Source organism: Acanthopagrus latus, chromosome 12, assembly GCF_904848185.1.
Source record: "Acanthopagrus latus isolate v.2019 chromosome 12, fAcaLat1.1, whole genome shotgun sequence".
Taxonomy (NCBI): Eukaryota; Metazoa; Chordata; class Actinopteri; order Spariformes; family Sparidae; genus Acanthopagrus; species Acanthopagrus latus.
In genome coordinates this window covers 10,058,995-10,074,130 of record NC_051050.1, presented here as the reverse complement: position 1 = coordinate 10,074,130, position 15,136 = coordinate 10,058,995, and the positions used below count along the sequence as shown (strand labels likewise).

The 15,136-nt window shown below is 42.6% G+C and overlaps 1 protein-coding gene across 1 annotated transcript; it reads right to left on the bottom strand.

Moving 5' to 3' along the window:
• Nucleotides 1–21: 21 nt before the first annotated feature.
• LOC119030145 (ras-GEF domain-containing family member 1B-B-like) lies at nucleotides 22–15,129 on the bottom strand. Its single transcript, XM_037117532.1, has 14 exons — nucleotides 14,909–15,129; nucleotides 7,119–7,643; nucleotides 6,902–7,024; nucleotides 6,333–6,470; nucleotides 5,900–6,115; nucleotides 5,006–5,080; nucleotides 3,764–3,856; nucleotides 3,310–3,412; nucleotides 2,736–2,815; nucleotides 2,541–2,636; nucleotides 2,349–2,444; nucleotides 1,914–2,037; nucleotides 1,728–1,800; nucleotides 22–1,620 (listed from the first exon to the last, which is right to left on the bottom strand). The coding sequence occupies exons 2-14, from the start codon at nucleotides 7,635–7,637 to the stop codon at nucleotides 1,587–1,589; spliced, it is 1,770 nt and encodes a 589-aa protein (XP_036973427.1). The 5' UTR covers nucleotides 7,638–7,643; nucleotides 14,909–15,129; the 3' UTR covers nucleotides 22–1,586.
• Between the last annotated feature and the right edge of the window lie 7 nt (nucleotides 15,130–15,136).

Here is a 15,136-nt window from a genome sequence, read left to right as displayed (position 1 = left end):
ACCAAGCCAAAGAACACATAATTCAGTTATTCTGTTTATTTGAAAGAAAAAAATATAATTCTCTTTTCACAAAAGACCTTCAGTACAAGTACCCTGACCGGTAACACAGATGATACACGGGGGAAAAAAGGATAGAAAAAAGCATACATGGGTAAACACTTATAAAATGAACACATGTCAACACAAAAATGAGCTTTTTCAAAAAACAACAACATACAAATCACATCACTTTCATTCACTGGCAGATTTTAAAGGATCACATCACACTCACATCATCACAGATGAGATGAAGAGGAGGAGGACGAGGATCCTGTTGAAGCTGCGCACACACACGTCGATTTGTGCTTCACTCAGACTCATATACACTTCCTTGTCATAACTGGTGTTGTATTAACAAAATAGCTTACCAAAGCAGAGCCAGCCAACCAGCAACAAGCTCACTGAGAAACTTCAGCAAATGTACACACAGAAAAACATTTATTTTTTAAAACCTTCTGATACAAAATACAACATAATACTGTATAGAAAGACGCCTTAAAATAGGAGTCACCACATCCTATAATACAACACACCTAACCCACTGAAGTGCATTTGATTCAACTTGCACGATTAGCACAATTCTGCATCACCAAAGTGCACACACCACAAAATGTTTAGAACCAAATAGCATGATTGTTGAAAACTGTCTGTAAATGTGTTTGGTAATATGTAGCTGATGGATCGACTTGCGTTTAAATGAAAAAAGAGGCTCGCGTGACTGCGTGATATCGGTGCAAACTGGGAGCAAATAGGCTGGATGTGGAGCGTTTGCTGTCAAGATGCTCTCGTTAAAAATCATGCACTCAACAAAACAACACTGCCGCCAACGCCACTTTTGAAAGCAGTTGTTAGCCGGCTACTTATAATACAAATCGATGACAATCAACTCGTCCTTTCAGAGTGGATCTCTTCTCTCTATCTCTCTCTGTGGTTTTTGACTCAACACAGCAGAGGAGCAGTGCTAATGTTGCAGTATTGGGTCCATACGTGTCTCATTTGGAGGCAAAATTGGTCCTTCCCTTTGTGCCTCCATAGCATGAGTCCTTCCACAAAGTGAGGCCGCCATGATGAAGGCTCGGTGGAGATATAAACAAAATCCATACATGTTCTTCCTCTAAGAGCCTTGGCCAGAGCTAATGTTGAAGAAGATGATCCAAATCAGGTAATCTGAGCTCGTCTTGGGAATGATTGATGATTTCGGGCCATGAGTGCTTGCAAGGCAGAGTGTTATAATAATAACTGCAGTATTGAGGAGCTTTGGCACCGGATGGACCTCATCAAGGACTCTCTGATGTATGATCCTCGAGAGCTCAGTGCCCACATTTTGTAATATACTCTGTTCATCCATGACAATATACAGGATTCCCTGCTGCATTTATTGTCCTGTATCAGTATCAGGTCCAAGACCTTAACTTTGGCCATTAGTATGTAAGAGCGTGTCCATATGATAACATGGAGGAACCTGTAGTTTTAAAACACCTCGTTTATGTACAGTCTGTAGAGCACAGAGCAGAGGGGATTGTCATATCTCCTTATCTTCACATCGCTTAGGACCGATTCTCTCGATGCAGGAGGGAAGATCTGAAAAATAGACATAGCAGAACAAAGATTATCAGCCTTACTGTCTTAAATGGTTTGTCATGTTACAGTCGAGGTGGTTTGATTGTATTGAGTGTGTGTAAACTCACCGAAGAGACCTGCGACTGTCTTTCTCCATGTTGTTCTCAGGTCCTTCACTCTCATACGAGGCCAGGTGCAATTCTGTGGCGACAACACAAGACAAAGCATAAGTAAGTTGAATTTGTGTTCCTACTAGTAGCCGTGCTACACATGACATCTGTGGGATTAAAATGCAGATAAAACCGCAAACTGACCGTCTTCGCTGAAGACAGGTGTGGTGACGAGGTACTGGAGGACGCGGCGGTCTCTGTCGAATGGACAAATCACCTGACGCCACACCAGGAACTCGCTCACTTGCTTTGCAAGCTCCCACAGTTTCTGTTGGTACACAGTGACAACAGACTTTATGACACCAGTTTTATAGGACTCATCTCATTGGCACATGAAGATACAGAAAATACACAAAAGGGGGAAGATGGGGAGAAATGTAATGTCCATTTTAGCCACAGGGGGGAGACATGACATTAAATGCCAGGGCCTGTATAGTAAATGAAAATTTCTTATTGTGTTTAGGTGAGCTTATAACACAGTTCTATGTGTAAATGTTCATAATAAAAATCAAGTCAAATGCACAGACTTCAACATCATTCATTCAACAACTGAATGTGTCTCTTGGGTTGTGGACTGACCTCAAAGTTGATGTGTCCATTGGGCAGCCTGCTGGCACAGCCTTCATTCAGGAAGTAGATGTCTTTGATCAGGAGGCTGAAGAAAGGAATCACAATCTAGAGGAAAGAGACAAAAGTTGTTTTTGATATTTTACATTTGGGACTTCAGTTTTTTATTTGTCTTCAAGAGTCATGTCATGTGCTCTCTCTCACCTTCTCTTGACTGCTGTGTGCCGTCTCAGACCTCTGGGTGGCGCCACGGAGCGCAGTGCGATAGTTGCTGAAGTTACTCGAGGGGTCCATTTGGTGCTGAGTGAGGTAATACAGGGGAGATATCGGTCAAATTACAACACAAAATCTCCAGTTCACTTGAATATGTGAATCAGCGACATGTGCATGTTTTCTCACCTCCAGTATTTCAAACTTGTCAGTGTTGACTTTACTCCAGGTCTTCTTCAGTCTGGAAACAGGACTCATGTTCATCCCAGCTGAGAGACACAGAAATGTAAGAAAGTAAGAACATGAGCAGACTGGACAGCTTCAGGCCACCACTAACTCAGTTTGTACGTCCTTAAACTGTTCGGCGTTTGCCTAAACTCCAGCTGGCTCTAGATTTATTGACTTCACTGAATTGGATTACTGGCTGTTGGACAAAGACATAGTGGGGACCACATTTAAACTGTGTCTTGTACTTCAAAAACAAGCAGCGACAAAGTGGTTCGTGAATTCAAAAGTAATGTTAATTACTGCTTTAAGTGCCGACTGTTAAATGCCTTTCAGAAATATCAAGCGCATTAAGCATTATGCGATGTGTGTTGGATTTTCACTTTCTTTAATGTGTGCTGACACGGGTTGAAGCACCGTGGTGACTCCTCATATAATTTCAGAGAACTCACCTGTCAGTCAGACAGTGCGTGGGTTGTGTTTAATTGTCTGTTGATAAAAAGTGTCTTCCTGTATGTTTTTTCTGCTCTGTACTCACTGATGATGGCCATGAGGGAGTTGAAGTTGCCGATGTTGAAACACTCCTGAGCCACGTCTATGAAGAACTCGATGATCCGTGCTCGGTGTTTCTTCTTCACCGGCTGTAATGAGAGAACAGGAAGTGAATCAATGACTCGTCAATCACTTGCAATGAAATATATGTACAATTTTAACCTTAATGATTATTGTTAATATATGTTTTGGAGCACAATGAGCAAACGCAAAGAAAGATGTATTGGTTATGTTGTAGAAGAAGATTGAGCATTGTGTTATCGTTCTGTGTTTCAGAATTATTTACGTCAAAACCTAAATGGCCGAATGCAGCTGCATGTTTCAGAATGAAGCAGGGATGAAAAGTGAAAATTAATCCTGCTGATTAACAACAAGAGCCCTGCTGTGTAAATGGTAACAGACTTCAGGTTTACAAACTTCTCCTCCTAAGAACAACGTACCATACAGATCTCAGTGGCCACCAAGTAACTCAGTCTGTTGAACCAGTTGATGTAGGCCTCCAGGTTGCTGGTTTTACGCTTCCGGAAGAAACCCTAACAAAGAGGAGGAGGAAGATGACATGGTCAAAATCTGTCAAGACAAATTCTGATAAGCTTTATGAAATCCTGACTTATAATTATAGAGTATCCTATAAATAACTGTATCAAAGAGAAATACAAGGAAACAGACTGCTGCTACTCTGTGATATCCTTTGCATATGGACCTTGACAGCCCTCACACCCACACAACCCGTGGAACCTGCACAGTGGAGTCCGTGACGTGTCTGTTGTTATTTCCATCTCTTTTACATCTGCTTTTGGTGTTCTGTGAGACACTCAGTAGTGATCCTGCTCGCCGGAGGTGCTTTTATATAAATAAATATTATAAAAGAGCTGTATAAATAACCTTGACTTGGCCGTGGTGATGTAATCCCAGAGATTCATGGATCTATTAAATACTTACACAACACCGGCAGCCCACTCCACTCCAAACTTCCCCTCTACACTTCAGGACCCCTTACACTGACTCAACCGCTCTTTTACACAAAATGGATCTTATATAAGCGGCGCAGCACCGGTGAGGGCCGAGATGCCGCGCGGCCACAAACAGCGGATGAAAGCTTGTTCTCGGCAGCGCTGATTGAAAACGACCCTTCAGCTGACTCACAGGACCACTTAGGAGCGAAAGAGCCCTTCAGATACACTTAGACATTCACACAATGGCTCTCTCATGCTGTGTTCGATGCATGTATAAAAACCAAATTAAAAAAAAATAAAAGCTGCACATTTTCCCCAAATTTGCCAGGAGGACCTTTCATGTGGTTTCTAAAGCAAATTAACTTGAAGTGAAGCAGACCGCAAATTACACTGAGAGCAGGCCCAAAATGAAGACACTCGAAATCAAAATAAGGAATGACTACAAACTGGAGCTTTTCTGTATCATTGCTTTGATGTTGATAATTATATAGACATGTCACCCATTGAAAGACTGCTTTAATCATTGACAAAGCCTTGTAATCAGCAACATAAAATAAACTAACAAATGTGTTTCCTGCTTGAGTTGTTGTGATTATGTTCAATGCCTTATTGTTTCCAAAGGTTGCGATAAGGATCATATAATTCTGAAATTATCTGAGTTATGGTGTCCAAAAACAGACTGGAGAGAGACGGCTAATAAATGGCTTTCATTCGAACCAACTGTACCTTATGGTTCTCCAGAGGATCCTTCATGGCGAATGTCTGGATGAACTCCTCAGGGCCAATAAAGCTCAGTCTGTCCTGGAGGCAGTGAAGAGGGAGAGAAAATCATCAGGATGACGGTAACAGTATTATATAAGAGGGAGATAATCAAGAAGACAAGGAGATGGATAAAAGAAATGAGATTAAAGTGATGCTTCAGAAAATTGGAGATGATGATGAAAAAATGTAATTTGTGTGGAAGGACAGCTATTACTATAATACATGTTTGTTGCAAACAAATAAAGACAGCTAAACAAAAACCCGCACCTACATCTTAAAGATGCAATACGTACAGGTGGCAGCATACCCCCTATGAGCTGCTGCTAACTGTAGCTGCCCATGGCTAGTTAGCTGTGCAGTATGTGAGTATTTACACTTTTTGGACCAGAATGGGCCAGAGCTAGCTGGTTAGCATGCTAACTTCAGTAGAGATTAAATGTGCTTTAAGATGTGATTTTGAATAAGAACAGCATGAGTGAAAACAATTTATCTTCATATAAAATTCCAGTTTTATTAACTTTCCATATATGCTGTGAAGCAGAACAGACCACAAAAAGAGGTTTATTGCAAAAACAATAAAACCAAGAGATGACAATAACAGCAAAAAAACTCAGTAAGTCAACACACAAGCAACTTAGCAGTTTACACATTATTATTGAGCTTATAAATGAGTGCTCTTAAACACAGTTTTTACACCACCAAAATAATAAATTCACTAAATTTAGATGGGTAAAAACCGCCCGTAGAGTAGTAACCGCATGCAATAAAAGCAGCACATTTCATCAGAGAGGCAACAACAGATGGTTACACAGGACACTCCTGACAGAGTCCCAAATCTTAGCCCATCTCATGTCTTACCAGTTCGATGTGTGTGAGCTGCTGGGCGAGGATGAAGGCGTCCTCACACACGCTCATCACGTCGCTTCGCTGACCCGAGGCCTGTTTGCTTTTCAGGGAAGCGGGCCGCTCCATTGCCACGGTGTTGAGCGCAGCTACAGCCTCCTCGTACTGGCCGAGGGCAGAGAGGCGTTTGATCAGCCGCTGGGTCATCTGCTGCATGGCTCGCCAAGAGTACTGGAGACATGACACACATAGAACAAGTCATAAGAGTTGCTCCTAGGCAATGCTGCCTGATTATGATTCCGTCATTAACCAGCTCAAACAACGGATCAGATTGCAGCAATGAAAATTTAACTAGTTAGATTTTAGCTAATGTTCCATCAATTGTAGCAACAATATGTATACACTGAAACTGTTTATTTTAATTTTTAACAGTAGATTTGACACTGACCTCATCTCCTCGGGCTACGTGGTGCGTCATGTCCTTCAGGCATCGCATCATCCTCTCGTCCCTGAAGTCGTACGGAAACGTCTCCGTCCATTCGGTCAGCAGCTGCACCAGCTTGGGCGCCACCTCACGGAAACGGATCTAAAAGACATCACATGCCATGTCAAGTGTTGCTGAAGTAGACATTCTGTAATTTGACAATATTTTGGAGTGTTATATGTCAAGATAAAACCTCTTGACCCTTCTCAAACCAGTGGTTTGGCTCAGAAGCCAGCGTGGTCTGTCTTTGCATGGTGCCATCATTTGTGTGTTGGTTTGCCTTATTGCGCTCATTCTTATTTCCCTGGTGTTGATTTGAACCCAGTCTGTCTTCTCTGGAATTTCTTTGCTCATGAAATAGTCAATAAATATTTTCTCCCAAAAAAGAAATACAGAGGTTTGTATGTGTGTGGGAGAGTGAGTGTAACAGTGTTAAAGTAGGTGTGAGTTTGTGTAGGAAGGACGGTGAAATTTAGAGGATTAATTACACCTGTGTGTATGTGTGAACGCGTGTGAGTGTGTAATCTGCCCACCTTATCCAGCAGGGCATCTCCGGACCGCTGCTGCTCCACACACAGGTGACAAACCCTCGTCATGAGCTCGTACGGGTGCAGGAAGAGGCGTGAACTCAGCAGGAAGGTGAACACGTACGACCTCTAATGATGAGGAAACAGAACAGCTCTCAGAGAAACAGGAGAAGAGAAGTAACCATTACAACAACAACATTTAGAGCAGTTTACTGGCGCTTACATCGGGGTAGTAGTCGACTGTGGGAACCAGGTGCTGGATCAGTGCCTCAAGGGATGCTGAAACCAAACTGTTGTCATGGTAACACATCTCGCCATAGCTAGCGGTGACACCGTGTGGGTAAATCCGGCCTTTTGCTGTGATGGAGTTGTTGCGACACGACTGCTCGCTACTGCCGCCGCTGCTGCCGCTGGTGTGGCGGTACGCGCGTCCAGGACAGGAAGTGCTATGCTGTCTCGGGCTGTGGGGCTGCGGTGAGGAGTAAGGGTTCTCCGACACGGCATAGGTGCTGTTGTAATGGTGCTCCTTCGTGGTCGAAGAGGAGACCGAGGAGCTGCGGTACGAACTGTGACGCTGTGGTATGTCGTAGGGGTTTTCTGCGGAGGAATAGGCGCTGTTGTAGACGTTTTCCTTCGCGGGCTTTGGGACAGTGCCGTTGCGGTACGGGCTGTGAGGCTGAGGGTGGTTGTTGTTGTTGCTGTAAGAGTTGAACTTTCCGGCATAAGGGGTCGTGGGAGGCATGATGACCTGTAGAAAAGACACAAGGAGGAGGCTGTAGGACATCTCAATATATTCTCAATATTTCCTCAATCAACAGTAATGTATTTCATCACATTTCACACACAGACGTAAAAATCCTATTAAAAAAAACATCGAGGGGAGTTGCTTAGTGATTTGCAGCGTTGCCCACAGCAATCTGATAGTAATTCCCTTTAAAACAAAGGGGTCTTCTACTTGTGACCACTTGCCATATTCAACACAGTATGTGCTATGTACTGTTTCAGGTCATTTTACATTTCATTTCATTATTTCACAATCATACATGTCAGGTATTTGCTGGTTCTAGCATCTTTAATGTAAGGATTTGCTGTATTCGTTGTCAGTTAGTTGCAGCCTTGTTATGTAATAACTGGCAGCCTGAAGGGACAAAACTATTTCACAATAAAACTGTTGCGCAGAGGAATAGGTTTTGGATTTGTTCCTATTACATTATTCATCTCATGACCCCTCATATTTATCTTACAACCTCCCTGGAAACCACTGACCTAAAACACCAAGATAATTAAAGGGATAGCAACCAAGCGAGGGTAGACAAAGTCATTTTGTCTCATAGTACTGATACTATGAAACAGTTGGTGTTTATTTGTGATTTCTTTAAGTGTCATGTCTTTTTACACCCGTTTTCTATTGTCACACCAAATTAATGAAAGAATTTCTATCTAGATTAGGTGTTCAAACGTTGACATTCCCTGCTTTTGAAAATGCTGCTGTGTATCTTTCAGTCAACATTAGAAGCCACAGCACATTTTCTGAATAAAAAATCATGACAACAAATGTCTCCTGATGTTATACTATGACACAATCCCCCCTTCACTCCCTGGGAATGTTTTCTTGCTGTGTTCGCATGTTGTGTAAGTATCTGTTCGAGGACTCAATCACGCACCCCAGAGACTTAGACATGTCTGTGGAAGTAGTAATTACGCTTAATCACATAATTTTACCCCTCCTCTGTTTACCGTTTTGGCTCTGAACTGTTGAAAGATGCCTGTTGTGAAATCCACTTTCCCAAATCTTATTTGTGAGTACAAAAAATTAGCAATTGGCTTTTAAACACTGAGTTTTTTTTCCCACCATCTCTTGCTTTATCACATTCCTGAGGCAAATATTTTTGGCATCAGCGCTGCATAAGGAAAAAAAATAGCCCAACAGATGGAGGATCTAGAGACAGCAACGATCTTTTCTGTCTTAATGGTGTAGATAATTGGATCTGATGTAGGTAAGCCGATCCCAGATCACTACCAAGGCGTGCTTTAACTCTGGAGCCATCTTTATCCTGCTACTGTTGTCAGTCTAGGAACCACATGCCAAGTCGCACACACACACTTAGACATGTGCCACACACAGCGACGTATACACATGCACGTACACTGTGCCAGAAAACAAAACCCTGCGCGACTCCAGCAGACTTTTGTTTGTCCATCACAGCGCCGACAGAGGAGTGTCTGCCTGAGCCAACATCTTACACACACACACACATGCACACACACACCCTTGTCCACCATGGCGCCTAGCCCCACGCTGGTATAATCCAAACACACACACATGTCACACATAAACAAATGATGGCTTGAGTGACACACACACACACACACACACACACACACACACACACACACACACACACACACACACTCCACTGCGCCTGGAGTCATGCCAGTGTAAGCCAGTCCAGTGCCAGCCCCTCGTCTGAACTCTCTGATCTCCGCCTGCTGTTTTCCTTCTAACTCGGTTAAAAGATTATGGAGGCTTTACCTTCCTAAAGTTACACTATTCTTTCTGGAGCAGCGCCGCTTGAGATAAGAATTCACTGTGTGATATTTACTCCGGTTTGAATGCTGTTTTTATCGGTCTCCAAGCCCCTGTTTGCATTGAAAGGTGACACACATGAAAAACAACGTCTAAAAATTTAAAAACCAATCTGAGTTTTTCCAGTCACACTTCCTGAAAAGTTGACCTCTGGTTAGTCTGCGGCTTCCATGCTGCAGCACTGACATTTTACTCGCTCTAAATCATAGGTTGGACTCTCCATGGACGACTTAATGATGACGTTGGGAGCATAATTTCATATTGAGAGCATTGTCTAAATTCTCTTGTTTGTAAACTTTAAGAAATTGCAGCCTTACACAGCGGTTTGATGTGGTGGTAAAGAATACAGGAAGAGGCAGAAATGTACAGTTTTGTTAGAACATGGTCCCAACAGTACCACAAGAATACATTAGCATGTGTGCAGGGTTTGCTCAAGTGTTCAACTTTTCAAAAAATATTTCTTAGAGTTTTTTTTTTTCCACTGGCATAAGTTTTGCATTTGTGGCACAACAGACAATATCTCCTGTGTTGACGAATGGCACAGACTGTTTGTGTGGGGCGCCTAAAATGTCATTACCTGGCTCATCAAAAGGTTAGAAGTAATTGAATGTTTGATGGAGCTGAAGCCAAAATATCATCTGCTAAAGGATTTAAACCAGTGGAATTTGTCCAAACTGCTTTAAAAAGGTGCATATGCTAGAAGTGGCCACCTGTAAAATACATACTTTAACCGGTCAACAGAGTACCCGCTAACTGCTGCTGACTGTAGCTGCTATTAGTTTGTTAGCTCAGTTAGCCATGCTTCTAGTTGTCCTATCAGTCAGAGCCCATCCGTGGAGGCCTGAGCTATACAATCAAACTATACCATCTTGAAATGTATAAAGTGGTACCTGTTGGCATGCCAACTTCAGTTGATAACTCCACAACAAAGCATATACACATCTTTGACATAATGTCAAAACTGTTATTTTTCACATTCTTCTAATATTCATTTTTTTAATGCTTTAAAGTACAATTCTGACATGTTGCACGTTTAAAGAGACAACATAATTTGGTGGTTTCAATGGATGTGACCGCGGTCAAATATCTTACAGCTTGTGAACACTTTTCTGTCGTTCTCCAGCTTTAGTTTTACTGTCTGTCCAGTAAGAGTTTGAAAGCGTCTTTAGAGGGTGTTTGAATAAACTGATTAACGGAAAGCGCTGGTTTTGCTGCTGGACTAGCTTCCCTCTTAGATCCCCCCAGATTAACTTCACTCCAGTTTGTTCCAGAGCTGAACACAACCTACATCTTTCAACCTGAGGCAGACCATTTTTACCCCCTAAATCACATAATGTGGTTTTAAAGAAGGTACACCCAGCTATGCTGAGGCCAGTTATAACAGGCGGGGGAGAATGAGGGGGAGGTCTTCAACAATAGAGGTATTATCTATCCTGTCATGGCATTAACAGCAACACAAGGATTCCCAGGAAGAGATCAGAGCAGATCACAGCAGATCAGACACACACAGCAGCTTTCACAAACTCTGCTTGCCGTCGTCGGGCCGTATGACGCCCTGGCCTGTGCATGAACCGAGCCTGGGATCATTTTCACATCAGTCGAACCATTAAAGCAGACTTTGTCATGTTCAGAAAGGTGTGAACTCTTATTATACTCTGACAGGTGACATCTACTCTGAGGTAACATGCCTTAAAGTCTCCAGTTTTATTTGCCCAGTGCAATAAAGGTAGACTTGATGACTTCAGTAAAGGAGCATATCGAAACTTGCATGTTGACGTAAGCTGATAAATCTGCACGTGGCTCAAGGACAGCTCTCATTTCGTGCAAGTAATCCATGCACAGCACGCATATAGACTATTAAAAACAACAGTTTAATCATGGGTTGTTGTGTGCAAGCACTCTGCAGCTAACCTGGTCGGTCTAAATTGCCCCTAATCAAAGCCAATTGACCCCAGTACGCATCTACACACTCACTGACCTAATAAGAGTTGGTCCTGAAACCCCCTGATGCTTCACCACAACAGGAGCTGAAAGGAACAAGAGAAGATGTGTTTGCGAAGACTCCTGCTTTTTGAGACGCTTAATTAAACTGGAAGGCTTAAAGGAGGACATGTGGCTAGAAAACAATACAACATTAGTGTCTTTCCACAGTGAAATTGTCATAAGCATCTGTGAAGCACTAGACTAACTATTTAAAGTACTAATTTAGGGCTCCAGACTAACTTTATCATTTAGGATGCACCAGCGCATAATAAACTTAATTTCTTAACACAATATGTAATTGATCCCAAACAGGAATGAGGATGAAAACACATCAGAGAACGGGCAACAAAAACATTATGATAACCAAAATAGTCAAACCTTGGGGCCCTGTAATTAATTTGTTGTGATTGGGATATTCTGTCCATATTGTTCAGTTTATTTGAAACTAATTTAATCTTTTCCAGTGGGGCTCAATAATCTGGATGCCAAGCCCCTTCAAATGCACTAACTCGTGCAAAGTTCACCGTATAGCTTCACACAATGTGGTGTGAGAGCGAAGCAGCTGATAACAGGACGTGTAAAACAATTTATCAGAGTAGTAAAAGGTCGGTGCAATACATTGCAATCTAATGCAATGTTATCTTTGTTCTACTTTGCACTTTATGTACTTTGGCACTAATAAGTTGCAGTGCGTACAGAGTGTGAGGGGAAACCCTTCACAGTCAGCCTTGTTCGTCACAATAAATGAGGTTAAAGTCCAGGCACGTATCACTTACTCGTGGTTTTACACATACAAGAGTTAACCCTTTAAACAGCTTACTACCATAAACAGAAATAATGATGTCAAGATGATGTCAGTAATTTCAACAAAGCACCTTTACCAAGGAAAACAACAGAAAGTGAGCTCACATTAGTCAGCCCATTTTTCTCTGGAAGGAGCGCCTCCTCACTCCTACACTTTGATTTTTTACTTCCTGGAGGCGGAGGACTGTCACTTACGTCAAGTGAGATGAATCTATGACACCTAAATATACGGAATGGTGACAGTCTGGTCTTGAATTTGTTTTGATGCAGCACCTCACACGTTGCCTGCTGAAACCTTTCCATTCTATCACACCTGACTAATTCACCACACCTTGTTGGCAAATGAATAATACTCACGCAAGTCATAGTTCCAATTAGCTTCACATCCTCTTACTGATAACCATCTTACGCTGATTCTGCTGTTGAAATTACAGTCAGCAGAACTGCATTTAAAGGTGAAATATGTTTATCGAATTTAACAATGTAAAGAAATATCAGTTTTTGACATTATGATATCTGTGTAGGTCTATTGTGTTGCAGAGATATCTGGTGATGTTAGCATGCTAACCAGCCAGCCCTGGCCTGCCCTGGTCCCGACCTCAGTCGTATAAACATCAGCATCAGCATCCCCCTCTGCTCCACGCTGCCAGTCCTGAACACCAGCTGTGCGGCTAACTGAGCTAACTAGCTAACAACGTTGTATGTTTTTCTTATTTTTTTTAAATGTATTATTACGTGGACCAGAATCATGTACTGGTGCACCTTAATGAAAGTGCAAATCTAATATAAAAATAGCTGGCTACTTATTTTCTTTCAATCAACTATCCAATTACTTCACTAATCATACACCTCTTCAAGACATTTGAGCAATTTTCTCCGTTTTTCTTTTTAGATCAAATTATACGAGTCAGTGCGACCGTTCTTCTGTCCAGTTAGCTCTCTCTCCTTCCCTATTTAAGAACACATGAACAAACAGCTGAACGCAAGCATCCGCTGAGATGTAATTTTGTTCTGGTTGGCAGCCCACTGCACACCCATAATCACAGTTCTGACTCTGCAAACTCATCACCACCACCAGCCTTCAAGCGTCATCATCACCTGACCAAATGAGCCAAAACCAAAGTAGGAAAACACAGCAGAGCTCAAACAAACTGCTCCACTTCACGCTCGAGTAAGCGTACGGGGTCAGACGAGGCCTGTGGCTGCTGTCAAAACACCAGACGCCGAGACCCGCTGACCAGTTTATAAAACCTGCACCTGCTGAACTGAATCTGATAGATGGGCAAACAGAGCCGGAAACAGACACCATGTTCAGATTGGCTGGAGAGATACGTGGAGCACAATTCACCCACTGCTGGTCCTGTTTTTCATCTTTTAGTCACACACACACACACACACTGCGTTCAAGCATTTGTTGCTTAGTGTGTAGGCGCCACACATGCACGCACGCACACACACACACCCACAGTGTTTTAAATGGACGTAGGCACAGCCACACTATGCCAACTCGGCACAGGCGCACACCTGTCCCTTGTATGATCTGGTAGGCTAGTACAGTATTAACCTAGAGTCAGAAAGGATAAAGACACATTATCTCCTCCGCTTCTGGGATACAATAAATCTAAGCTCTCTCACACAGACACACACATAGTTCCTATTGCCGATACATCTGCACATCCCACAAACCACTGCTTCACAGCACAACAGGAACAAGATTAAAGCTGGAAAACAACTGCACTTGATTGTTTTTTTAGACCAGCCGAAGCCTCAAAACGTTGCCCGTGCTCCTCAGGCTGCCTTTGTGTTAATTATTAAATGAGTTAAACCATTTTATTGAGGTCTGTTCAAGCAGCCTGTCACGTTAGCTCGCGAAGTAAGAGGGAGCCGAGGCAATCATTTCAGCAAGTTAAGAGCCCGTCGGTTTATATATAGAGGTGTGGAGGGAATAAAGCTGTTTAAAGTCTGTTTTGGCCAGAAGTACACACACTTTCTCGCGGTCTTTTTTCTTTTCCCAGCAGACACATACACAATCTGTTATTCTCTCCCCTCTCTCCTACACACACACACACACACACACACACACACACACACCAGGCCACCATGCCTGGTCTGCATTATGGGCTTCTGACTTAGTCATAACACAGTAAAAGTAAGAGCTGACTGTGAAAAACGCCATGCTGTGTAACCACAGTCCCATCACAGGTGCTGGTGAGTAAGGTTTGTTATGTGTGTCTGACAGCCAGCCCAATTATAAACCCACATGGGTGGTAAACAATAACAACAACAAATGGAGCAAAGAAGAAGAAGAAAAAAAAGACATTAGGGAGGATAATGTTAGCATTGTTTGTCTAAGTATTCAAGACTGAACAGAAGCTATGGTCGTTATTGAGAATAAAGCTTCATTTTCATCGATGCCCATAGCTACTTAAAATGAAATTTAAACCCCTATAAACGTAATTTTATGGCTATAAACCTTAATTCTGTGCCGTAAAATGTCTTATTATCATCTTATTAAACCTCTCCAGGAGATACACATCAGGTTTTAATACAGTCGTGATAGTTTTTTGCGGGCATGAAGCTCATTCAAACAAGAATAAAGTTCCTATAAATACCCCCCATCATCCACACCCTCAACTTACCTCTTGTGTGATGCAGCTCAATTGTCCGAATGCCGTTTCTTTCACTGGCACGAACAGTGGACAAACAAACGAGACTATCCCAAACTCTTTGTAATCTCCGTTCCGGTTACAGCCGCACGGCGAAACACTCACACAAGTCTGTCAGCAGTGAGTCCGCACCGTGATCTCTCCTCCATTGTGTCCCTGCTCCTGCTGGCTGAGTCAATTTGAACCAGCAGCGCCGTAATG